Source organism: Pholis gunnellus (assembly GCF_910591455.1).
Source record: "Pholis gunnellus genome assembly, chromosome: 8".
NCBI classification, from domain to species: domain Eukaryota; kingdom Metazoa; phylum Chordata; class Actinopteri; order Perciformes; family Pholidae; genus Pholis; species Pholis gunnellus.
Window position 1 is genome coordinate 27,582,118 of NC_136534.1, and position 24,485 is coordinate 27,606,602.

The 24,485-nt window shown below is 45.7% G+C and overlaps 1 protein-coding gene across 1 annotated transcript; it reads left to right on the forward strand.

Annotated features, from left to right (window-relative positions):
* Nucleotides 1–2,671: 2,671 nt before the first annotated feature.
* pik3r4 (phosphoinositide-3-kinase, regulatory subunit 4) lies at nucleotides 2,672–24,080 on the forward strand. Its single transcript, XM_079163849.1, has 21 exons — nucleotides 2,672–2,893; nucleotides 4,693–5,418; nucleotides 5,602–5,735; nucleotides 6,034–6,244; nucleotides 6,366–6,761; nucleotides 7,626–7,760; nucleotides 7,840–8,061; nucleotides 8,731–8,904; nucleotides 8,997–9,142; nucleotides 10,995–11,198; nucleotides 14,297–14,498; nucleotides 15,627–15,718; nucleotides 17,924–18,146; nucleotides 19,450–19,615; nucleotides 20,121–20,285; nucleotides 20,364–20,575; nucleotides 20,884–21,015; nucleotides 21,953–22,053; nucleotides 22,219–22,307; nucleotides 22,421–22,541; nucleotides 23,237–24,080. The coding sequence occupies exons 2-21, from the start codon at nucleotides 4,701–4,703 to the stop codon at nucleotides 23,405–23,407; spliced, it is 4,014 nt and encodes a 1,337-aa protein (XP_079019975.1). The 5' UTR covers nucleotides 2,672–2,893; nucleotides 4,693–4,700; the 3' UTR covers nucleotides 23,408–24,080.
* The last annotated feature ends 405 nt before the right edge of the window (nucleotides 24,081–24,485 follow it).

A 24,485-nucleotide genomic window follows, 5' to 3' on the forward strand; every position in this document is an offset into this window, starting at 1 on the left:
CCCACTCTAGGAGACCCACCCTAGGAGACCCACCCACTCTAGGAGACCCACTCTAGGAGACCCACTCTAGGAGACCCACTCTGGGAGACCCACTCTAGGAGACCCACCCTAGGAGACCCACCCACCCTAGGAGACCCACTCTAGGAGACCCACCCACTCTAGGAGACCCACTCTAGGAGACCCACTCTAGGAGACCCACTCTGGGAGACCCACTCTAGGAGACCCACCCTAGGAGACCCACCCACCCTAGGAGACCCACTCTAGGAGACCCACTCTGGGAGACCCACTCTAGGAGACCCACTCTAGGAGACCCACTCTAGGAGACCCACTCTGGGAGACCCACTCTAGGAGACCCACCCTAGGAGACCCACCCTAGGAGACCCACCCACCCTAGGAGACCCACTCTAGGAGACCCACCCTAGGAGACCCACCCACTCTAGGAGACCCACTCTAGGAGACCCACTCTAGGAGACCCACTCTAGGAGACCCACTCTGGGAGACCCACTCTAGGAGACCCACTCTAGGAGACCCACCCTAGGAGACCCACCCACTCTAGGAGACCCACTCTAGGAGACCCACTCTAGGAGACCCACTCTAGGAGACCCACCCACTCTAGGAGACCCACCCTAGGAGACCCACTCTAGGAGACCCACTCTAGGAGACCCACTCTAGGAGACCCACTCTAGGAGACCCACCCACTCTAGGAGACCCACTCTGGGAGACCCACTCTAGGAGACCCACTCTAGGAGACCCACTCTAGGAGACCCACCCTAGGAGACCCACCCACTCTAGGAGACCCACTCTAGGAGACCCACTCTAGGAGACCCACCCTAGGAGACCCCACCCGATGCCCCACATTCCTCTCTGACGTTACGTATTTCTTCTTCTGGTTCTTCAGGTTCAGGTTCTTGGTCTCAGCTCAGATGAAAGTCCTGCAGAGACGTCCTCCTCTGGAGAAGAAGAACTAAACTTCCAAACATAAACTGACCAAATGTTGTGAATCTAAATATTTACTTTCTCACCTGAAACATAACGATGTGACTATTTTAGCTTTTTGGTGAGTAAATAATGAACAATAATAATAATATAGTAATAATGTCACACATACAAACATGAGTAGATTTCTGAGTACATTACTGCTATCAGGACGCCGTTAGCCTAGCTTAGCATAAAGACTGGAAGCAGAGGGAAACTGCTAGCATGACTCCTCCGAAGCTTTAAACGTGAACTCAAACTACTGTGACATCACTTCCTGTCCATGTGAAGGTCAGACCTCAGTGCCTTGCTCGAGGACACTTCAGAAGTTTGGTCAGTGAACCGTTAATTAATTTATAATTTATAGAAATCACTGAGACGACTTTGTGTTCAATAAAGTGAAGGAGACACGAAATAAAGTATTACAAATATTTAATATGAACTTTCATCTTGTGTTGATTCTTTGATGAATTTAATTTGAATTCTGTATATAAAGTAAATATAAATGTTTACGTCTCCATGCTCCCGCTGGTTAACTCGTGTTTAACCTCTCATTGCTATGAATTGTGGGTAATTCTCTCAGGCAAAGTCTACAGAAATGCTGACTCACGTAAAGGGTTCTCGGGCTAATCAGTGGAGTCGGGTAGTTTGGAGCTCCAGGATCCAAACCAAGGGTTTTTAAAAAGATAATTTCAAAGCTTTTATTTTGAAAATCAACCAATCTAACTTCCTGTTGTGTTCCTGTTTCTCTCATTGGTAGAAAGTTCCTTCTGCTCTAAGACAGAAGACATTATTTAAATAGAGGATATCATCATCATATTGAATTATTTTGAATTTATTGTCAAAATATATTTTTATGGATCTTAATCTATTTTTATACACTGGTTTTTCAGTGCTTTATCAAAATATAATATATATTATATATTATATACATATAAAATAAAAATGGATTAAAGGAGCATTTCTCAATCAAACCATTCATAACTAATAATGCATTTAAAACAAATGTACCAGTAAAAACTATTTTTTTAAAGAATATCATCATCTAACCTCTAATCATCTTAATTAAATGAGAAAAACATCAACATGTGATTTAAACATCGTGGCCTGTGATTGGACGATTCAGCAGCTTCAGAATATAAAGGAGTTCAAATACGTCACACAGTATTAGTTCAGTGTGGCAGTCTCTCTCTCTCTCTCTCTCTCTCTCTCTCTCTCTCGCTCTCTGTCTCTCTCTCTCTCTCTCTCTCTCTCTCTCTCTCTCTCTGTCTCTCTCTCTCTCTCTCTCTCTCTCGCTCTCTGTCTCTCTCTCGCTCTCTGTCTCTCTCTCTCTCTCTCTCTCGCTCTCTGTCTCTCTCTCTCTCTCTCTCTCTCGCTCTCTGTCTCTCTCTCTCTCTCGAAGAAGAAGAAGAAGAAGAAGAAGAAGAAAAGGATCTTCTTCCACTTCCGGTGGAATTTATATTAATATTTTCTCCAAACATTTTAGAACTATGACTCATTTTATTTAGAACATGACGTCATATTTAAATAAAACACTAGATATCGAGACGTGTTTAATAAAATACGTTTGTTTTTTAAACGAGTGATTCATCTTCTTTATAGAACATCTCTGCAGTAACCTAACTCGACCAGCGGAGGCGCTGTGACGCGTTATGTGTTTCCGGACTGAACCGGAAACAACAACAGCTGAAGAAGCTACGATGCTAACCGAGTGATTCAGGCTGCTGCAGTTAACGGGGAATATTCACGGTTACGGTCCGTTTGTCTCACTCACCGGGACACGACATGGAGACCAACGGAGTCTTGTTACGTTAGCAGCGGTTAGCAGCTTTAGCTTCACCGTGGACTGCTCGTTAGCCCACTGAAGCACCGTCATCATCGTCAACAACAACAACAACAACAACAGCAGCAGCAGCTGGTAACAATACACACTCAGTATTTAACATTAGTGTTGCTAACGGAACGAGCTTATTTACGGGAGTTAACAGCGGTTAGCTAGCATTAGCATTGTTCAAAGAGTTGGTGATGAAACACGTGACTCTGGATTACTCTCATTACGTTACCTTCATTTAGCAGACGTAGGCACAGCTAGAGGAGCTCGAGGACACATCGACACGCGACTAGTAGACCCTGAGCCGGGGATCGAACCGCCGAATGTCTCCGTGTTACATTACATCACATTACAGTCATTCAGCAGACGCTTTCATCCAAAGCGATTTACAATCAGATTATTCAACATAGTTTTCAACAGAACTACTCGTCACCAGAAGTCATGAGTTCATCTCCTTTAAACATCTCAGAGCAGAAACCAGAGCAGACGTACAGAAACACACTAGCATGAACACAACCAGTGCTGAGAGGAAGGCTCAGGGTAGAGCTTCATGAAGAGGTGAGTCTTCAGCCTGATGGAAGATGGGCAGCGACTCTGCTGTCCTGACGTCAGTGGGGAGTTCATTCCACCATCGTGGGGCCAGGACAGAGAACAGAGACCGGGTCCATCGGCCACAGGGACCTCTGAGCGACGGGGAACCGATCGCCCCGAGGCAGCAGAGCGGAGTGGTCGGGGGGGGGGGGGTGGAGGGCTAGACCATGGCCTGGAGACAGGAAGGAGCTGTTCCTTTCACTGCCCTGTAGACTAGCACCAGAGCCTGAACCTGTAGACTAGCACCAGAGCCTGAACCTGTAGACTAGCACCAGAGTCTGAACCTGTAGACTAGCACCAGAGTCTGAACCTGTAGACTAGCACCAGAGCCTGAACCTGTAGACTAGCACCAGAGTCTGAACCTGTAGACTAGCACCAGAGCCTGAACCTGTAGACTAGCACCAGAGTCTGAACCTGTAGACTAGCACCAGAGTCTGAACCTGTAGACTAGCACCAGAGTCTGAACCTGTAGACTAGCACCAGAGTCTGAACCTGTAGACTAGCACCAGAGTCTGGACCTGGATGAGAGCTCTTACAGGGAGCCAGTGTAGAGCACGGAGAAGGGAGGTTGTGGGAGAACTTGGGGCGATTGAACACCAGACGAGCTGCAGCTTCCTGGACGAGCTCCAGAGGTCTGATGGTTACATCACATCACATTACAGTCATTGAGCAGACGCTTTCATCCAAAGCGACTTACAATCAGATTATATCACATTTCTATACCGTAGGCTCAGCTACAGGAGCAATTTTGGGGTTAAGTGTCTTGCTCAAGGACACATCAACATGCGGCTAGTGGAGCCGGAACCGGGAACCACCGATCCTTTGATTAAAGGTCTGCCCTGCTATCCACGTAGCCACAGTCGCATAATACAAATAATGTAATAATACAAATAAACAGTTACATAGTTAAATAGTTACATGTCGGGCGTGCTCCTCTTGTCTCCGTGTTGCTCCTCTTGTCTCCGTGTTGCTCCTCTTGTCTCCGCGTTGCTCCTCTTGTCTCCGTGTTGCTCCTCTTGTCTCCGCGTTGCTCCTCTTGTCTCCGCGTTGCTCCTCTTGTCTCCGTGTTGCTCCTCTTGTCTCCGTGTTGCTCCTCTTGTCTCCGTGTTGCTCCTCTTGTCTCCGTGTTGCTCCTCTTGTCTCCGTGTTGCTCCTCTTGTCTCCGCGTTGCTCCTCTTGTCTCCGTGTTGCTCCTCTTGTCTCCGTGTTGCTCCTTTTAGTAACTATCAGACCAGAACAGTGTAACCTCAGTTCTAAGCGGCTCTGGTGACCTCTTCACTCTAACCTCTCCACAGAGGTCGTGATGGGGAACCAGCTGGCGGGCATCGCCCCCTCTCAGATCTTGTCGGTGGACAGCTACTTCTCAGACATCCACGACCACGAGTACGACAAGAGTCTGGGCAGCACGCGCTTCTTCAAGGTGGCTCGGGCCAAACACCGCGAGGGCCTCGTGGTGGTGAAGGTGTTCGCCATCCAGGACCCGTCGCTGCCTCTGACCAGCTACAAACAGGAGCTGGAGGAGCTGAAGATCCGGCTGCACTCCTGCCACAACTGCCTCCCCTTCCAGAAGACCTCACTGACGGAGAAGGCGGCCATCTTGTTCCGTCAGTACGTGCGGGACAACCTGTACGACCGCATCAGCACGCGGCCGTTCCTCAACAACGTGGAGAAGCGCTGGCTGGCCTTCCAGATCCTCAACGCCGTGGACCAGGCGCACAAAGCCGGCGTCCGCCACGGCGACATCAAGACGGAGAACGTGATGGTGACCAGCTGGAACTGGGTGCTGCTCACCGACTTCGCCAGCTTCAAGCCCACGTTCCTGCCCGAGGACAACCCGGCCGACTTCAACTACTTCTTCGACACGTCTCGGCGCCGGACGTGCTACATCGCTCCGGAGAGGTTCGTGGACGGGAGCATGTTCACCACGGAGAACGACCAGAACACGCCGCTGGTGGACCTGACCAACAACAACCAGAGGAGCCGAGGGGAGCTCAGAGCGGCCATGGACATCTTCTCTGCAGGTAGATCACTGCTTCTAGATCATTAATAAAATACCATCGACCGGTTCAATCCACCATCTCAATGAGAGGTTCCTACTGAAACCATAGATGCTCATATATTATTCTTTCTGTTTAAAGTTTTCACTTATTGACGTCTTCTCGTTTGAAGTCAGAGTTCTTTATCTGGTGTGTTGGTGGTTTCAGGCTGTGTGATAGCCGAGCTCTTCACAGAAGGCGTTCCTCTCTTCGATCTGTCCCAGCTGCTGGCGTATCGGAAAGGACACTTCCAGACGGAACACGTCCTCATGAAGATCGAGGACCGGTGCGTCCGAGAGCTGGTAACCATTTCATTTACACATCACACAATCAGGTTCTTCTAACGTGGTCTCCTCTCTCAGGAGGCTCCTCCTCTAACGTGGTCTCCTCTCTCAGGAGGCTCCTCCTCTAACGTGGTCTCCTCTCTCAGGAGGCTCCTCCTCTAACGTGGTCTCCTCTCTCAGGAGGCTCCTCCTCTAACGTGGTCTCCTCTCTCAGGAGGCTCCTCCTCTAACGTGGTCTCCTCTCTCAGGTGGCTCCTCCTCTAACGTGGTCTCCTCTCTCAGGTGGCTCCTCCTCTAACGTGGTCTCCTCTCTCAGGTGGCTCAGATGGTCCAGAGAGAACCAGAGAAGCGTCTCACAGCTGAGGAGTACCTGAAGCAGCAGAGAGGTAAAGCCTTCCCTGACATCTTCTACACCTTCCTCCAGCCGTACATGGCTCAGTTCGCCAAAGAGACCTTCCAGTCCGCTGACGAGCGAGTCCTGGTGATCCGCAAAGACCTGGACAACATCCTGCACAACCTGCGAGGAGGTGAGCCACATTCTGACGGTGGACTAGGGCCGTCTACTGATACCGGAGTCCCTGCAGACAGAACTTGTGTTGAGACCGATGAAATCCTGTTCTTCTGTATTAAACCCGTCTTCCTCTCCAGGCTCCTCGTCCTCCTCCTCGTCCAATGAGAGCAGCCGTGGAGCTCTGAGCTCCAGGGAGGAGCAGGGCCTCATGGTCCTAGTGTCCGTCATCACTTCCTGCCTGCAGACGCTGCACTCCTGCGACTCCAAGCTGGCGTCTCTGGAGCTGGTGCTGCACCTGGCCCCGCGGCTCGGCGTGGACGTCCTGCTGGACCGCATAGCGCCTTACCTGCTGCACTTCTGCAGCGACCCCGTGCCTCGCGTCCGCGCTCAGGCCGTCCGAACTCTGGCCAAAGTCCTGGCGCTGGTGAAGGAGGTGCCGAGGAACGACGTGAACATCTACCCGGAGTACATCCTGCCGGGCATCGCACACCTCGCCCAGGACGACGCCACCATCGTCAGGCTGGCGTACGCAGGTCAGTGGAGAACGACACGTTTCCTGAAGAAGAACACAGAACGAGGTTTATGATCTGGTGTCAACAGGTTTGATTTAGAGGGAATGTCCACTTCCTGTTAGGGAGACCAAAACAAACAAAATGTCCTCTTCAGGTAATCATCCGTACTCGGCTTCATATGCTGCTCAATCTCTTTGGTGCAGTGAGTTTGCCACAAACCAGAAACACGAAGAAGGGTTTTATATATATTTGACATATTTTTCAGAAAAGTAACAACAAATGACAAAAACATCAGAACTTAATCAAACTGAACGCTGTAAAAAAACTCAAAACACAGTTTTCTCACAAAAGAAGTCAATTTCATTTTTATTCATTTTACTTTTCCGATTTTTTTAAAACTCAAAATTAAATACTGAGCCCAACAACAACACATTGAAATACATTCAGTACACCTTCAGTAGCTAGCGTAGCATAGAAGAGCTAACGCTAGTTAGCGCTGTGCTAACGTACTCTGCTAATGTTAGCTAACGTTTTAGAAACCTCTGGTTCAACTCTCAAACTTTGAGGACCCCATAAAGTCTGTGAGGGTTTAGTTCTGTCTCATTGTCACTTCGAGTGTTTGAGTCCTTTATGAACATTTTAATTTGCCTGAGAGAATTACCCACAATGCATAGCAATATGACGTTAAACACGAGGTAACCAGAGGAAGCACGGAGACGTAAAGATAAACAAAGAGGATTAAACATGTGAGTTCAGTCTGGAATACTGTTTGATGAATTGTGTGTAGCGGAGCGATGCTACGCTGTGATTGGTCAGTCTGCGTTAGAGGGGCGGGACTTAGCGAAGGTGATTTATTATTGTTCTTGTGTTCACGGTAATGTTCAGAGAACATCGCTCACCTGGCGGAGAGCGCTCTGCGTTTCCTGGAGCTGGTTCAGGAAAACAACGTGAACACGGAGCAGGACCTGAGCGGAGAGGAACCGGAGGAGATCCTGCACCCCAACGAGAACTACGACTCAGGTACAGAAACACACACCTGAGCTGACACGACGATAAAAGAGTTCATCTCTGAGACTCAACACTGCTGTACCTTCTCCAGAGCTGCAGGCGCTGCACGAGATGGTGCAGCAGAAGGTGGTGACGCTGCTGAGCGACTCGGAGAACATTGTCAAACAGTCGCTGATGGAGAACGGCATCACCAGACTCTGTGTCTTCTTTGGACGGCAGAAAGCCAACGACGTGCTGCTGTCTCACATGATCACCTTCCTCAACGACAAGAACGACTGGCACCTACGGGGAGCCTTCTTCGACAGCATCGTGGGTGAGAAAACGTCCCAGAATAGTCAGAGATGTCCACTACCTGTTCAGGTACTCTGTTCTCTACCTGTTCAGGTACTCTGTTCTCTACCTGCTCAGGTACTCTGTTCACTACCTGTTCAGGTACTCTGTTCTCTACCTGTTCAGGTACTCTGTTCACTACCTGTTCAGGTACTCTGTTCACTACCTGTTCAGGTACTCTGTTCACTACCTGTTCAGGTACTCTGTTCACTACCTGTTCAGGTACTCTGTTCACTACCTGTTCAGGTACTCTGTTCACTACCTGTTCAGGTACTCTGTTATCTACCTGTTCAGGTACTCTGTTCACTACCTGTTCAGGTACTCTGTTCACTACCTGTTCAGGTACTCTGTTTACGACCTGTTCAGGTACTCTGTTCACTACCTGTTCAGGTACTCTGTTCACTACCTGTTCAGGTACTCTGTTTACGACCTGTTCAGGTACTCTGTTATCTACCTGTTCAGGTACTCTGTTCTCTACCTGTTCAGGTACTCTGTTCTCTACCTGCTCAGGTACTCTGTTCACTACCTGTTCAGGTACTCTGTTCACTACCTGCTCAGGTACTCTGTTCTCTACCTGTTCAGGTACTCTGTGTACTGGACAGGTGGTCTTGTCAGACTGGTAAAGGACCGTTTGTGTTTACCTGTCCTGAAGGTGTAGCAGCCTACGTGGGCTGGCAGAGCTCCTCCATCCTGAAGCCCCTCCTCCAACAAGGTCTCAGTGACACAGAGGAGTTTGTCATCTACAAAGCTCTGAACTCTCTCACCTGTATGTGTCAGCTGGGTCTGCTGCAGAAACCTCATATATACGAGTTCGTCAGTGACATCGGTAAGATCACCTAACCCATCAGGTACATCATCGGGTACAGATAGAAGTCTGTTCGACAAACGGCATCATGTGTCCTCTCTGACTCTCTGTAGCTCCGTTCCTGTGTCACCCCAACCTGTGGATCCGTTACGGAGCCGTCGGCTTCATCACCGTCATTGCTCAGCACCTCAACGTGGCCGACGTCTACTGTAAGCTGATGCCTCACCTGAACCCCTTCATCAGCCAACCCATCATCCAGGTGAGTCCTCCTCCTGCTCGTCGTTGTGGTCATCGTTACTTTACCTCCATAGTCCTTCACCCTCGCCTGTCCTCGCTCACCTGTCCTCTCTCACCTGTCTTCTCTCACCTGTCTCCACCCCTCACCTGTCCTCTCTCACCTGTCCCCCCCCCCTATCTCACCTGTCCTCCGCCCCCTCACCTGTCCTCTCTCACCTGTCTCCACCCCTCACCTGTCCTCTCTCACCTGTCCCCCCCCCCTATCTCACCTGTCCTCCGCCCCCTCACCTGTCCTCTCTCACCTGTCCTCTCTCACCTGTCCTCCGTCCCCCTCACCTGTCCTCTCTCATTTGTCTCTGTCCCCCTCACCTGTCCTCCGCCCCCCATCACCTGTCCTCTCTCACCTGTCCTCTCTCACCTGTCTTCTCTCACCTGTCTCCACCCCTCACCTGTCCTCTCTCACCTGTCTCCACCCCTCACCTGTCCTCTCTCACCTGTCCTCCGCCCCCTCACCTGTCCTCTCTCACCTGTCCTCTCTCACCTGTCCTCCGCCCCCTCATCTGTCCTCTCTCACCTGTCCCCCCCATCTCACCTGTCCTCCGCCCCCTCACCTGTCCTCTCTCACCTGTCCTCTCTCACCTGTCCTCCGCCCCCCTCACCTGTCCTCTCTCACCTGTCTTCTCTCACCTGTCTTCTCTCACCTGTCCTCTCTCACCTGTCTTCTCTCACCTGTCCTCTCTCACCTGTCTTCTCTCACCTGTCTCCACCCCTCACCTGTCCTCTCTCACCTGTCTCCACCCCTCACCTGTCCTCTCTCACCTGTCCCCCCATCTCACCTGTCCTCCGCCCCCTCACCTGTCCTCTCTCACCTGTCCTCTCTCACCTGTCCTCCGCCCCCTCACCTGTCCTCTCTCACCTGTCCCCCCCATCTCACCTGTCCTCCGCCCCCTCACCTGTCCTCTCTCACCTGTCCTCTCTCACCTGTCCTCCGTCCCCCTCACCTGTCCTCTCTCACCTGTCCTCCGCCCCCCTCACCTGTCCTCTCTCACCTGTCTTCTCTCACCTGTCCTCTCTCACCTGTCTTCTCTCACCTGTCCTCTCTCACCTGTCTCCGCCCCCTCACCTGTCCTCTCTCACCTGTCCTCTCTCACCTGTCCTCCGCCCCCCTCACCTGTCCTCTCTCACCTGTCTTCTCTCACCTGTCCTCTCTCACCTGTCTTCTCTCACCTGTCCTCTCTCACCTGTCTTCTCTCACCTGTCTTCTCTCACCTGTCCCCGCCCCCTCACCTGTCTTCTCTCACCTGTCCTCTCTCACCTGTCCTCCGCCCCCCTCACCTGTCCTCTCTCACCTGTCCTCTCTCACCTGTCTTCTCTCACCTGTCCTCTCTCACCTGTCCTCCGCCCCCCTCACCTGTCCTCTCTCACCTGTCTTCTCTCACCTGTCTTCTCTCACCTGTCCCCGCCCCCTCACCTGTCTTCTCTCACCTGTCCTCTCTCACCTGTCCTCCGCCCCCCTCACCTGTCTTCTCTCACCTGTCTTCTTTCACCTGTCTTCTCTCACCTGTCTTCTCTCACCTGTCTTCTCTCACCTGTCCCCGCCCCCTCACCTGTCCTCTCTCACCTGTCCCCCCCCCCTCCTCACCTGTCCTCTCTCACCTGTCCTCTCTCACCTGTCTCCGCCCCCCTCACCTGTCCTCTCTCACCTGTCCTCTCTCACCTGTCCTCTCTCACCTGTCTCCACCCCTCACCTGTCCTCTCTCACCTGTCCCCCCCCCTCCTCACCTGTCCTCTCTCACCTGTCCTCTCTCACCTGTCTCCGCCCCCCTCACCTGTCCTCTCTCACCTGTCCTCTCTCACCTGTCCCCCCTCCTCAGATTGATAAGGAGCTGGTCCTACTCAGTGTGCTGAAGGACCCGGTCAGTCGCTCCATCTTTGATTACGCTCTGCGCTCTAAAGACATCTCCAGTCTCTTCCGTCATCTGCTGCTTCGGCAGAAGAAGAGAGCCGGATCAATCCCAGAATGCCTTTCACCTGAGGACCCGGCCATCGCCCAGCTGCTGAAGAAGCTGCTGTCACAGGTCAGAACAAGTGTAATTAAGTACACGTTTGAGGTACTTTACTTAGTATTGATATTCTCTGCTTCTTTATGTTAGTCTACTGTACTACATCTCAGAGGTACATGTAGTACTTTATACTGTACTACATCTCAAAGGTACATGTAGTACTTCATACTGTACTACATCTCAGAGGTACATATAGTACTTTATACTGTACTACATCTCAGAGGTACATATAGTACTTTATACTGTACTACATCTCAGAGGTACATGTAGTACTTCATACTGTACTACACCTCAGAGGTACATGTAGTACTTCATACTGTACTACATCTCAGAGGTACATGTAGTACTTCATACTGTACTACATCTCAGAGGTACATATAGTACTTTATACTGTACTACACCTCAGAGGTACATGTAGTACTTTATACTGTACTACATCTCAAAGGTACATGTAGTACTTCATACTGTACTACACCTCAGAGGTACATGTAGTACTTCATACTGTACTACACCTCAGAGGTACATGTAGTACTTCATACTGTACTACATCTCAGAGGTACATGTAGTACTTCATACTGTACTACATCTCAGAGGTACATGTAGTACTTCATACTGTACTACATCTCAGAGGTACATGTAGTACTTCATACTGTACTACATCTCAGAGGTACATGTAGTACTTCATACTGTACTACATCTCAGAGGTACATGTAGTACTTCATACTGTACTACACCTCAGAGGTACATGTAGTACTTCATACTGTACTACATCTCAGAGGTACATGTAGTACTTCATACTGTACTACATCTCAGAGGTACATGTAGTACTTTATACTGTACTACATCTCAGAGGTACATGTAGTACTTCATACTGTACTACACCTCAGAGGTACATGTAGTACTTCATACTGTACTACATCTCAGAGGTACATATAGTACTTTATACTGTACTACACCTCAGAGGTACATGTAGTACTTTATACTGTACTACATCTCAAAGGTACATGTAGTACTTCATACTGTACTACATCTCAGAGGTACATATAGTACTTTATACTGTACTACATCTCAGAGGTACATATAGTACTTCATACTGTACTACATCTCAGAGGTACATGTAGTACTTCATACTGTACTACACCTCAGAGGTACATGTAGTACTTCATACTGTACTACATCTCAGAGGTACATGTAGTACTTTATACTGTACTACATCTCAGAGGTACATGTAGTACTTCATACTGTACTACATCTCAGAGGTACATGTAGTACTTTCTACTGTACTACATCTCAGAGGTACATGTAGTACTTTATACTGTACTACATCTCAGAGGTACATGTAGTATTTCATACTGTACTACATCTCAGAGGTACATGTAGTACTTCATACTGTACTACATCTCAGAGGTACATGTAGTACTTCATACTGTACTACATCTCAGAGGTACATGTAGTACTTCATACTGTACTACATCTCAGAGGTACATGTAGTACTTCATACTGTACTACATCTCAGAGGTACATGTAGTACTTCATACTGTACTACATCTCAGAGGTACATGTAGTACTTCATACTGTACTACATCTCAGAGGTACATGTAGTACTTCATACTGTACTACATCTCAGAGGTACATGTAGTACTTCATACTGTACTACATTGTGGTCTGAGGTGCTGGTAAACTAGAGGGGGGGGCAGTGGAACACTAAAGTTTTCGTTCCACAGCTTCTTTGATGTTTTGGTGTGGTGAGGTATCTGAATTGTCTCCATGTGGTCTGATGTGGTCTGATGTGGTCTGATGTGGTCTGATGTGGTCTGATGAACCTGGTGGGCGGAGTCTGTCTGTGTTGTTGGTGTCTGGTTCTTCGGTGGTGCAGCCTGTTGTGATTAATCCCGTTGGTCACAGTGGAGGGGCTGCATTCTCTACCCGGGCCTTCACTGCTGAAACACAGCTACAGTTATTATTAGTTTCCTGTAAAGATGAAGCTCAACACCTGTAGATCCACTAACTGCAGAGTGCAGATACATGAATACGCTGAGAGAGCGTCTGCTCTCTGCTCTGACTGCTGTGAGAGCTTTGAGCGGCTCACGGCCTCTCTTCTACCTAGAGACACAGAGGTGAACTCTGATTGGATCAAAGCTCTACTTAAAACAAGCTGCACTGAATCAGAGCAGCTGAGGAGCACAGTAGCTGTGCAATGAGAACATAAGATAATGGGAACAATATTTATATAAATTATGATACATGTAGTGTATTTAAGAAACATTATTAAATTATAAAATAGCTCTAACTTAGTGATTGTGTGTAGAACAGCAGAGAAGGCTTTGCAGGCCCTGACGGCCACCACTGGTTTGTCATCAGGTGTCAGAGCTGTAAGAACAGAACAAAAGAAAAAACTAGTTGAAGTCTCTCAGATCTTCTACATGTTCGGTTGTTCTGTTGGAGCTCCATCTGGAGAGCAGAGCGGCTCTCAGACAGCTTCAGTGTTTTGGGATTAATTAGTTTCAATGTTCTGAGGAACCACTCACACAACCTTCAGACCTTCACAGACCAGGACCTGGTCCAGGACCTGGTCCACATCATCAGCGATGTCACTCTAACTTATCTCCACAGCTGATAGAAAGAATGTTTCCACGTCTGCAGGAAACGAGGCTCTCAGTGGAGTCTAGCTTCTATCTATATATATATATATATATATATATATATATATATATATATATATATATATGTGTGTGTGTTTAAACGTCTCTCCTTCTCCTGGTCCCTGTGAAGCTCCTGTCATGAGCTCATGTTCAAATACAAACTCACTTTGAAAGTCTTGTTGTTAAACGACATCTTCATGGTCATTATGTAAATGAGTCTCGCTAACGGCTAACGAGGTTAGCGCAGAATAGAAATGTTGTGAAGTGACACAAAAGACTGAGACGTCCAACAAGACGCATTTTAAAGAACTGTGTGTCCTGTGTCCTCCGTCCTGTGTCCTGTGTCCTGTGTCCTGTGTCCTGTGTCCTCCGTCCTGTGTCCTGTGTCCTGTGTCCTGTGTCCTGTGTCCTGTGTCCTGTGTCCTCCGTCCTGTGTCCTTCGTCCTGTGTCCTGTGTCCTCGGTCCACCAGGGCATGACGGAGGCGGAGGAGGACAAGCTGCTGGCGCTCAAAGACTTCATGCTGAAGTCCAACAAGGCCAAAGCCAACATGGGGGAGCAGAGTCACCTGGGGGAGTCGGCTCAGACCGGGGTCATAGACCTGGCAACGCTCGGCATTATGGGACGCCAGGTGGACCTGGTTAAAGCCAAGGCTGAGCCTGAGGACAAGAGAGGTGACACACACACACACACACACACACACACGGTTTCATGTGTTTGTAGGTTTGTAGGTTTTTGGTTCAATGTCTTCAGTAGAAAGTAACCGAAGCTCTCTGAGGATTATCAAGAAACCTGGACACACAGAAGCAGAAGTGTCTGAGAGACGCCGGCCCTTTAACTAACATTTAAATTCTAATCAGCAGAACAATCACTCATGAAATGATGAGAAGAGTTGTAGTTCTTTGAGTTTAATGCAAACAATGGAAACATAGCGAGTTCTCTGTCTGACACGTTATACCTGAGGCCGAACCCCTTACATCCTTCTCCACCAATCAAATCCACCGATTGACCCTCAAACAGAGCACATCTGGTCTCCTCATTACGTGTTCTTACTTACAGGAAATGAATGAGTTTGATTCTGTCACGACTGAGTTCTGGTTTCATTTATGAATTCATTGTGGATGCTCAGAGACGTAGAGAAGCCATCTGAACGTTGCTCTGTCGTCCAGAGTGGATGTGTTGCTCTAGAGTTTAATATTAAAATGTGTTCCAGGTCAGAACATCTCAGTGATCCGCTGCATGCCGGCTGTCAGAGTGACATGAAATTATAAATACCGTCTCAGATGTTTCTGGACCATTAATTTAAGGTTGCAGGTTAACAGAAGAGACTCTAGAGATCCTTTAAAGGTCCGTAGTCCTTCTCCATGGAGAGGGAGGAGGGTTCAGGTAAAGCTCCTCTTGAGTTACAGCTCCAGATGTTCTTCTCTACGTCACTGACAGTTAAACCGTCAGAGAAGAAACTCTCCAGTCTAATCTCACCGTTCATCACTTTCTCTTTGTGCTCTTCAAATACCTGACCTCAGATTCACTCGACACTGTAAACAATGTTCACCTCACGAGCGTCTGTTTGTAATCTGTGATCCTGAAGGAAGACTTTTGACTCTGATAAGTTAAAACATCTCAACATGTCTGTACACTCATCAGATCCAGAGCTGGAGCCCAGATAAACATAATTACTTCCCTAATGAGAACCAGTCGTTGAAGTCCCAACATATGTCAAGCACATGTTTCAACATTCATAGACTTGTTAATTGTGGCGTGAGAAACGTGTAAACATCCTGTTTGTTTAAATTCTCCTGCAGCGAGGAAGCACACGAAGCAGGACTCAACGATGAACGAGGAGTGGAAGAGCATGTTTGGGTCTCAGGAGCCGCCCTCCAACCTTCAATCCACGGTAACATGTGGTCATGTCTGTCTGGTGCTGTATTCACACCCACACTGTCCACACATTAATAATGGCTATTAGAATGACTAAGCAACGACTAAGCATTTTTTAACACGTTGTTAAATAGTTAATACTTTATAAAGCATCTATAAACATTATTTAGATAGTTAGTGAACACTTTGTTGAATGGTTAATACTTTATAAAGCATCTATAAACATTATTTAAATAGTTAGTGAACACTTTGTTAAATAGTTAATACTTTATAAAGCATCTATAAACATTATTTAAATAGTTAGTGAACACTTTGTTAAATGGTTAATACTTTATAAAGCATCTATAAACATTATTTAAATAGTTAGTGAACACTTTGTTAAATAGTTAATACTTTATAAAGCATCTATAAACATTATTTAAATAGTTAGTGAACACTTTGTTAAATGGTTAATACTTTATAAAGCATCTATAAACATTATTTAAATAGTTAGTGAACACTTTGTTAAATGGTTAATACTTTATAAAGCATCTATAAACATTATTTAAATAGTTAGTGAACACTTTGTTAAATGGTTAATACTTTATAAAGCATTTATAAACATTATTTAAATAGTTAGTGAACACTTTGTTAAATGGTTAATACTTTATAAAGCATCTATAAACATTATTTAAATAGTTAGTGAACACTTTGTTAAATGGTTAATACTTTATAAAGCATCTATAAACATTATTTAGATAGTTAGTTAACACTTTGTTGAATGGTTAATACTTTATAAAGCATCTATAAACATTATTTAGATAGTTAACACTTTGTTGAATAGTTAATACTTTATAAAGCATCTATAAACATTATTTAGATAGTTAGTGAACACTTTGTTGAATAGTTAATACTTTATAAAGCATCTATAAACATTATTTAGATAGTTAGTTAACACTTTGTTAAATGGTTAATACTTTATAAAGCATCTATAAACATTATTTAGATAGTTAGTGAACACTTTGTTGAATAGTTAATACTTTATAAAGCATCTATAAACATTATTTAGATAGTTAGTTAACACTTTGTTGAATGGTTAATACTTTATAAAGCATCTATAAACATTATTTAGATCGTTAGTGAACAATTTGTTGAATAGTTAATACTTTATAAAGCATCTATAAACATTATTTAGATAGTTAGTGAACACTTTGTTAAATGGTTAATACTTTATAAAGCATCTATAAACATTATTTAGATAGTTAGTGAACACTTTGTTAAATAGTTAATACTTTATAAAGCATCTATAAACATTATTTAGATAGTTAACACTTTGTTGAATGGTTAATACTTTATAAAGCATCTATAAACATTATTTAGATAGTTAACACTTTGTTGAATTGTTAATACTTTATAAAGCATCTATAAACATTATTTAAATAGTTAGTTAACACTTTGTTAAATAGTTAATACTTTATAAAGCATCTATAAACATTATTTAAATAGTTAGTTAACACTTTGTTAAATAGTTAATACTTTATAAAGCATCTATAAACATTATTTAAATAGTTAGTGAACACTTTGTTAAATGGTTAATACTTTATAAAGCATCTATAAACATTATTTAGATAGTTAGTTAACACTGTTGAATGGTTAATACTTTATAAAGCATCTATAAACATTATTTAGATAGTGAACACTTTGTTGAATAGTTAATACTTTATAAAGCATCTATAAACATTATTTAGATAGTTAGTTAACACTTTGTTGAATGGTTAATACTTTATAAAGCATCTATAAACATTATTTAGATAGTTAGTGAACACTTTGTTGAATAGTTAATACTTTATAAAGCATCTATAAACATTATTTAGATAGTTAGTGAACACTTTGTTAAATGGTTAATACTTTATAAAGCATCTATAAACATTATTTAGATAGTTAGTGAACACTTTGTTGAATAGTTAATACTTTATAAAGCATCTATAAACATTATTTAGATAGTTAGTTAACACTTTGTTGAATGGTTAATACTTTATAAAGCATCTATAAACATTATTTAGATAGTGAACACTTTGTTGAATAGTTAATACTTTATAAAGCATCTATAAACATTATTTAGATAGTTAACACGTTGAAATAGAATATAGAGAGTTTTAGTAGTAAAAACCAGCAGCTCTGATGGGTGAACAGCTGGTCCTGATCCAGCGGTCAGTAACATACGGACCTGATGTGTTTGCAGGCGGCTGACGGGTCGGTGGGTCAGATCCGGAGAACCACCGCGGTCCCGGCGGTTCCCGTCCTGCAGTCGGTGGCGAGTGGTCCCGCCTACCAGCGACGCATCAATACCTGCAAGGTGGAGCTTCAGCAGCTGGTGCAGCAGAAGAGGGAACAGTGCAGCGCCGAGAGGATGGCCAAGCAGATGATGGAGAGCGCAGAGTGGGAGAGTCGACCTCCTCCACCAGGTACCTGTCCTCCTGTTAGACCTGTATCACAGGAGGGGAACCTGTCCTCCTGTTAGACCTGTATCACAGGAGGGGAACCTGTCCTCCTGTTAGACCTGTATCACAGGAGGGGAACCTGTCCTCCTGTTAGACCTGTATCACAGGAGGGGAACCTGTCCTCCTGTTAGACCTGTATCACAGGAGGGGAACCTGTCCTCCTGTTAGACCTGTATCACAGGAGGGGTACCTGTCCTCCTGTTAGACCTGTATCACAGGAGGGGAACCTGTCCTCCTGTTAGACCTGTATCACAGGAGGGGAACCTGTCCTCCTGTTAGACCTGTATCACAGGAGGGGAACCTGTCCTCCTGTTAGACCTGTATCACAGGAGGGGTACCTGTCCTCCTGTTAGACCTGTATCACAGGAGGGGTACCTGTCCTCCTGTTAGACCTGTATCACAGGAGGGGAACCTGTCCTCCTGTTAGACCTGTATCACAGGAGGGGAACCTGTCCTCCTGTTAGACCTGTATCACAGGAGGGGAACCTGTCCTCCTGTTAGACCTGTATCACAGGAGGGGAACCTGTCCTCCTGTTAGACCTGTATCACAGGAGGGGTACCTGTCCTCCTGTTAGACCTGTATCACAGGAGGGGTACCTGTCCTCCTGTTAGACCTGTATCACAGGAGGGGAACCTGTCCTCCTGTTAGACCTGTATCACAGGAGGGGTACCTGTCCTCCTGTTAGACCTGTATCACAGGAGGGGAACCTGTCCTCCTGTTAGACCTGTATCACAGGAGGGGAACCTGTCCTCCTGTTAGACCTGTATCACAGGAGGGGTACCTGTCCTCCTGTTAGACCTGTATCACAGGAGGGGAACCTGTCCTCCTGTTAGACCTGTATCACAGGAGGGGAACCTGTCCTCCTGTTAGACCTGTATCACAGGAGGGGAACCTGTCCTCCTGTTAGACCTGTATCACAGGAGGGGTACCTGTCCTCCTGTTAGACCTGTATCACAGGAGGGGTACCTGTCCTCCTGTTAGACCTGTATCACAGGAGGGGTACCTGTCCTCCTGTTAGACCTGTATCACAGGAGGGGAACCTGTCCTCCTGTTAGACCTGTATCACAGGAGGGGTACCTGTCCTCCTGTTAGACCTGTATCACAGGAGGGGAGCCTGTCCTCCTGTTAGACCTGTATCACAGGAGGGGAACCTGTCCTCCTGTTAGACCTGTATCACAGGAGGGGAACCTGTCCTCTGATGTGACTCAGTCTGGTAGAGGACTCTCGTCAGAATAATCCACATTAATACTGGTTGATGTGGTTCAGGGTGGCACCCTAAAGGTCTGCTGGTGGCTCACCTCCACGAACACAAAGCTGCTGTGAACCGCATCAGAGTCTCAGACGAACACTCCATCTTCGCCACGGCGTCCAACGACGGCACCGTTAAAGTCTGGGACAGTCAGAAGATGGAGGGAAAGACCACGACCACCAGGTGAGTCTTCAAAACCACTGATTAGACCAGAGACCACCTTCATGAAACACAAGACCAGAGACCACGTCACTGAAACACTAGACCACTAGACCAGAGACCACGTCACTGAAACACTAGACCACTAGACCAGAGACCACGTCACTGAAACACTAGACCACTAGACCAGAGACCACGTCACTGAAACACTAGACCACTAGACCAGAGACCACGTCACTGAAACACTAGACCACTAGACCAGAGACCACGTCACTGAAACACTAGACCACTAGACCAGAGACCACGTCACTGAAACACTAGACCACTAGACCAGAGACCACGTCACTGAAACACTAGACCACTAGACCTGGGCACTGTCAGTTATTTGATGCAACATATTGGATCCAGATCGGTTCCTCGTGTGAGTCTGGGATGGGTCCACATCAGAGCCTGGTTCATGTGTGGATGGATGAATCCAGAAGACTTCTCGTGTGCCGTATGCTCACAGCGTTGACGTTTGCTCCTGCAGGTCGGTGTTGACCTACTCTCGTATCGGGGGTCATGTGAAGACCTTGACCTTCTGTCAGGGGTCTCACTACTTGGCGGTGGCTTCAGATAACGGATCCATCCAGCTGCTGGCAGTCGAAGCCAACAAACCGCCCAAATCCCCCAAAGTTCAGCCCTTCCAGACCAGGTACCTGAACACATCCACAGGTTCTCGCCTTCTGTTGCGATGGACGAGGCGTCTCATCACGCGTCCTTCCTCTTTCAGGTCTCTGGACCTGCAGGAGGACGGCTGTGCGGTGGACATCCACCATTTTAACTCGGGCGCCCAGTCGGTGCTGGCGTACGCCACCGTCAACGGCTCGCTGGTCGGCTGGGACCTTCGCTCCAACTCCAACGCCTGGACGCTGCGCCACGACCTCCGCCTCGGACTCATCACCTCCTTCACCGTGGACATGCACCAGTGCTGGCTCTGCCTAGGTGTGTGTGTGTGTGTGTGTGTGTGTGTGTGTGTGTGTGTGTGTGTGTGTGTGTGTGTGTGTGTGTGTGTGTGTGTGTGTGTGTGTGTGTGTGTGTGTGTGTGTGTGTGTGTGTGTGTGTGTGTGTGTGTGTGTGTACTGAGGTCCAGGTTGGTCAGTGAGGGCCTCACAGGTATAGAAAGACAAACGTTAATCCGATGTTTTTACCAAAGTTGACATAAAGCCTGAATGTTGTTGCGGCAGACATGAGGATACAGTCAAATATGGGCAGTTTTTATGAATTATCGTGTAAATATCTTTCCTCCACAGGTACCAGCAGCGGCACTATGGCCTGCTGGGATATGCGGTTTCAGCTCCCCATCTCAAACCACTCCCACCCGGCCAGAGCACGAATCAGACGGCTGCTGATGCATCCGCTCTACCAATCATCCGTCATCGCAGGTGAGAGGATCTCTGTTTAATTTATCTTATAATATTAATAACTAGTGCGGCAAGTTAACGCGTTATTATCACGTTAACGCATTCATTAATTAACGCGACAATTATGTTATCTCACGTTAACGCAGTTTTATTTTATTATTCAGCGACATTTTTAACACAAGAAGCAGCAGCGAGCGGTGAACAGCTGTTTGTGTGGCGTCTCTTCCGTCTCTTCCTGTTTCCTTCCCCTACAGTCCCCTGGGTCCTAAGTCCCTCCATGTACAGCTTCTCATCACCCTCTATGTACCAACGTACATTTATAACAAACACCACATGTTACGCTAATCAGCGTAGCATAGTGTCTGACCAACATACCAACAAATAAATGATTCATTTAAATTATTGTTTAGAGTTTTTAAAGTGTTTAGTTTGTAATATGTATAATAATCATATCATTTAGTTATCACTACTGAGAGTTTAACAAACATTAAAACATGACGTAGATAGGTTTCAGGTCAAGATGTATATTTAAATTCATCTCTGACACACATGAAGATAAAGTTGTGAACACTGAATATCTATGATCAGAATCATTATAACTGTGTTATAACTGCTGCTGTGTGAAGAGAATCCTGCTGTTAACAAGAACCTGATGAGTTTAACGTGTTTAAACCAAATGTTGTTGACCTTTAGTTCATAGAGCAGCACTTTAACATAGAAGAGCTCAACACACTACTTTAGATTCATTATGAACTTTAACATAATGAGATTAATCACAAAACAATCATGTGATTAATCTCATCGTTGCCCAGCACTATTAATAATGTAATATACATCATGTTTACATCTCATACTGTGACTTTGTTATGATGTTTTTTGACATAATATTATTCATGTCATGTGAACAGCTGTCTCTTTGTCTCTTTGTCTCTTTGTCTCTTTGTCTCTTTGTCTGCAGCTGTCCAGGGGAATAATGAAGTGTCCATGTGGGACATGGAGACCGGAGATCGTAAATTCACCTTGTGGGCGAGTTCTGCACCCCCACTCTCTGAGATGCAGGTGTGTGTGTGTGAGGGGGGGGGTCTGATGTCACACCTGGTCATTTTGGATTCATTGAATCACTTCCTGATATGAAGCAGAATCACATGATACTCCATTACAGTAGTGTGTGTGTGTGTGTGTGTGTGTGTGTGTGTGTGTGTGTGTGTGTGTGTGTGTCTGCAGCCGTCTCCTCACAGTGTTCATGGGATCTACTGTAGTCCTGCTGATGGGAACCCTCTGCTGCTGACTGCTGGATCTGACATGAGGATCAGGTCTGAACCATAATCATTGTCTTTTAAAGCACCTCACGGTTCATAACACTTCAGCCCTCAGGTTAGGTTGGGTTCAGGTTCATTCAGGTCCCTGATGGTCCTTGTGTGTTCAGGTTCTGGGACTTGGCGTACCCTGAGCGCTCCTACATCGTGGCTGGAGGAGCCACCGACTCTCTGCACTGTCCGTCCGTCCTGTACAGCAGGAAGATCATCGAAGGGACCGAAGTGGTCCAGGTGAGTCTTTAGTTCTTGAAGTGGTCCAGGAGAGTCTTTAGTTCTTGAAGTGGTCCAGGTGAGTCTTTAGTTCTTGAAGTGGTCCAGGTGAGTCTTTAGTTCTTGAAGTGGTCCAGGAGAGTCTTTAGTTCTTGAAGTGGTCCAGGAGAGTCTTTAGTTCTTGAAGTGGTCCAGGAGAGTCTTTAGTTCTTGAAGTGGTCCAGGAGAGTCTTTAGTTCTTGAAGTGGTCCAGGTGAGTCTTTAGTTCTTGAAGTGGTCCAGGAGAGTCTTTAGTTCTTGAAGTGGTCCAGGTGAGTCTTTAGTTCTTGAAGTGGTCCAGGAGAGTCTTTAGTTCTTGAAGTGGTCCAGGAGAGTCTTTAGTTCTTGAAGTGGTCCAGGAGAGTCTTTAGTTCTTGAAGTGGTCCAGGTGAGTCTTTAGTTCTTGAAGTGGTCCAGGTGAGTCTTTAGTTCTTGAAGTGGTCCAGGTGAGTCTTTAGTTCTTGAAGTGGTCCAGGTGAGTCTTTAGTTCTTGAAGTGGTCCAGGAGAGTCTTTAGTTCTTGTTGATCCTCTAAACCAGGGTGCGTGGCCTAAAGAGTTTGGGAAGCGCTGCTCTAAACCATGTTATTACCATGTTATTACCATGTTATTACCATGTTATTACCATGTTATTACCATGTTATTACCATGTTGTTCATGAACCCTGTGATGTCCTCAGGAGATCCACAGTAAACAGAAGAGCGGTGCGGTGGAGGACTCTCCTCGCCGAGGCCCAGAATCCCTCCCTGTGGGACACCATGACATCATCACTGACATCGCCACCTTTCAGACGACGCAGGGCTTCATCGTGACGTCGTCCAGAGACGGAATCGTCAAAGTGTGGAAGTGAGAAACACTCAGAGTTCACTTCGTCCTCTTCAGCGCTTCCTGTAGTTGATAAGCTCCGCCTCCTCCTCCCGTCTCACAGAGCCAATCAAACATGAATAATAAACATACAAACTATATTTAAATGTACTTGTATTTGTTTGCTGAAGACAAGTTATGCTTATAGAAATTCATCTGGTTAAAAATGACTTTATTCAAATTGAGGATTTTATTATTTTATTTTTTTGTAGGTTGATGATGTCATAAAATATGATGTCATCACATTCAAAAACTGCAGTAGAAGAGATTTTGGTTCATTCTGTAACATAATGATATTATTATTATTCTTACAATTATTATTATGAATATTGTTAATACTAATGATACAGATTGTTGAAATATGAATCACGTTCTCTCTGACTGTTTCTTTAGACTCTTTACCTCGACATTCGATTCAGATTTAATATGTTAATAATCATCAGTTAATGAGGATATTTGATTTGTTTTCTATCAGAACAGAATCCTCATGAAATATTATTAAACGTATGAAATGAGTCACTATCGTCTCTATTCTATCTAATGAACTATAATCTGATTCTAACATTTGTCTTTCTGTAAATAAGTTGTTTTAATATTATTTCATGTTATAAAGTAACGTTAAACTAGTTAAACTGTTAAATGTTTGTCCAGCTGTTCAATAAAACACAAACATCTGTTCTCATCTTATTGATCGTGGTTTGATTGATTTGTGACATTAATAAGAAATAACTTGAGATATTTCCTGTTATTGATTCTTATGCAGATTATTTCTGATGTTTTGTTCATCTATGAAATATAAAGATTGGTGATGTCATCAATACTTCATATTTATTTACTGTCAAATGAAAACAATCATCACAGATGTTTCAGCGCTGATCAGAGATCAGATTAAGATAAATGATGATCTATATATTTTTATATAAAATAAAATCATGCTGTAGAATAGTCTTTATGCTCCGCCTGTTAACTTTAACATCTTTATCATCTTCATCATTTACACTAAACAGCTGCAGGTTTCTTCATCATCATGGACTTCTGTCAACAAACTAACAAACAGCAGCTTT

Bases quoted from the DNA above. Each gene is read 5' to 3' on its own strand.
- pik3r4 (XM_079163849.1), top strand. From the start codon at position 4,701: ATGGGGAACCAGCTGGCGGGCATCGCCCCCTCTCAGATCTTGTCGGTG. The intron at 9,143-10,994 runs GTGAGTCCTCCT...CCCCCTCCTCAG, and splicing joins TCAGCCAACCCATCATCCAG to ATTGATAAGGAGCTGGTCCT. The intron at 22,308-22,420 runs GTCTGAACCATA...TTGTGTGTTCAG, and splicing joins GGATCTGACATGAGGATCAG to GTTCTGGGACTTGGCGTACC.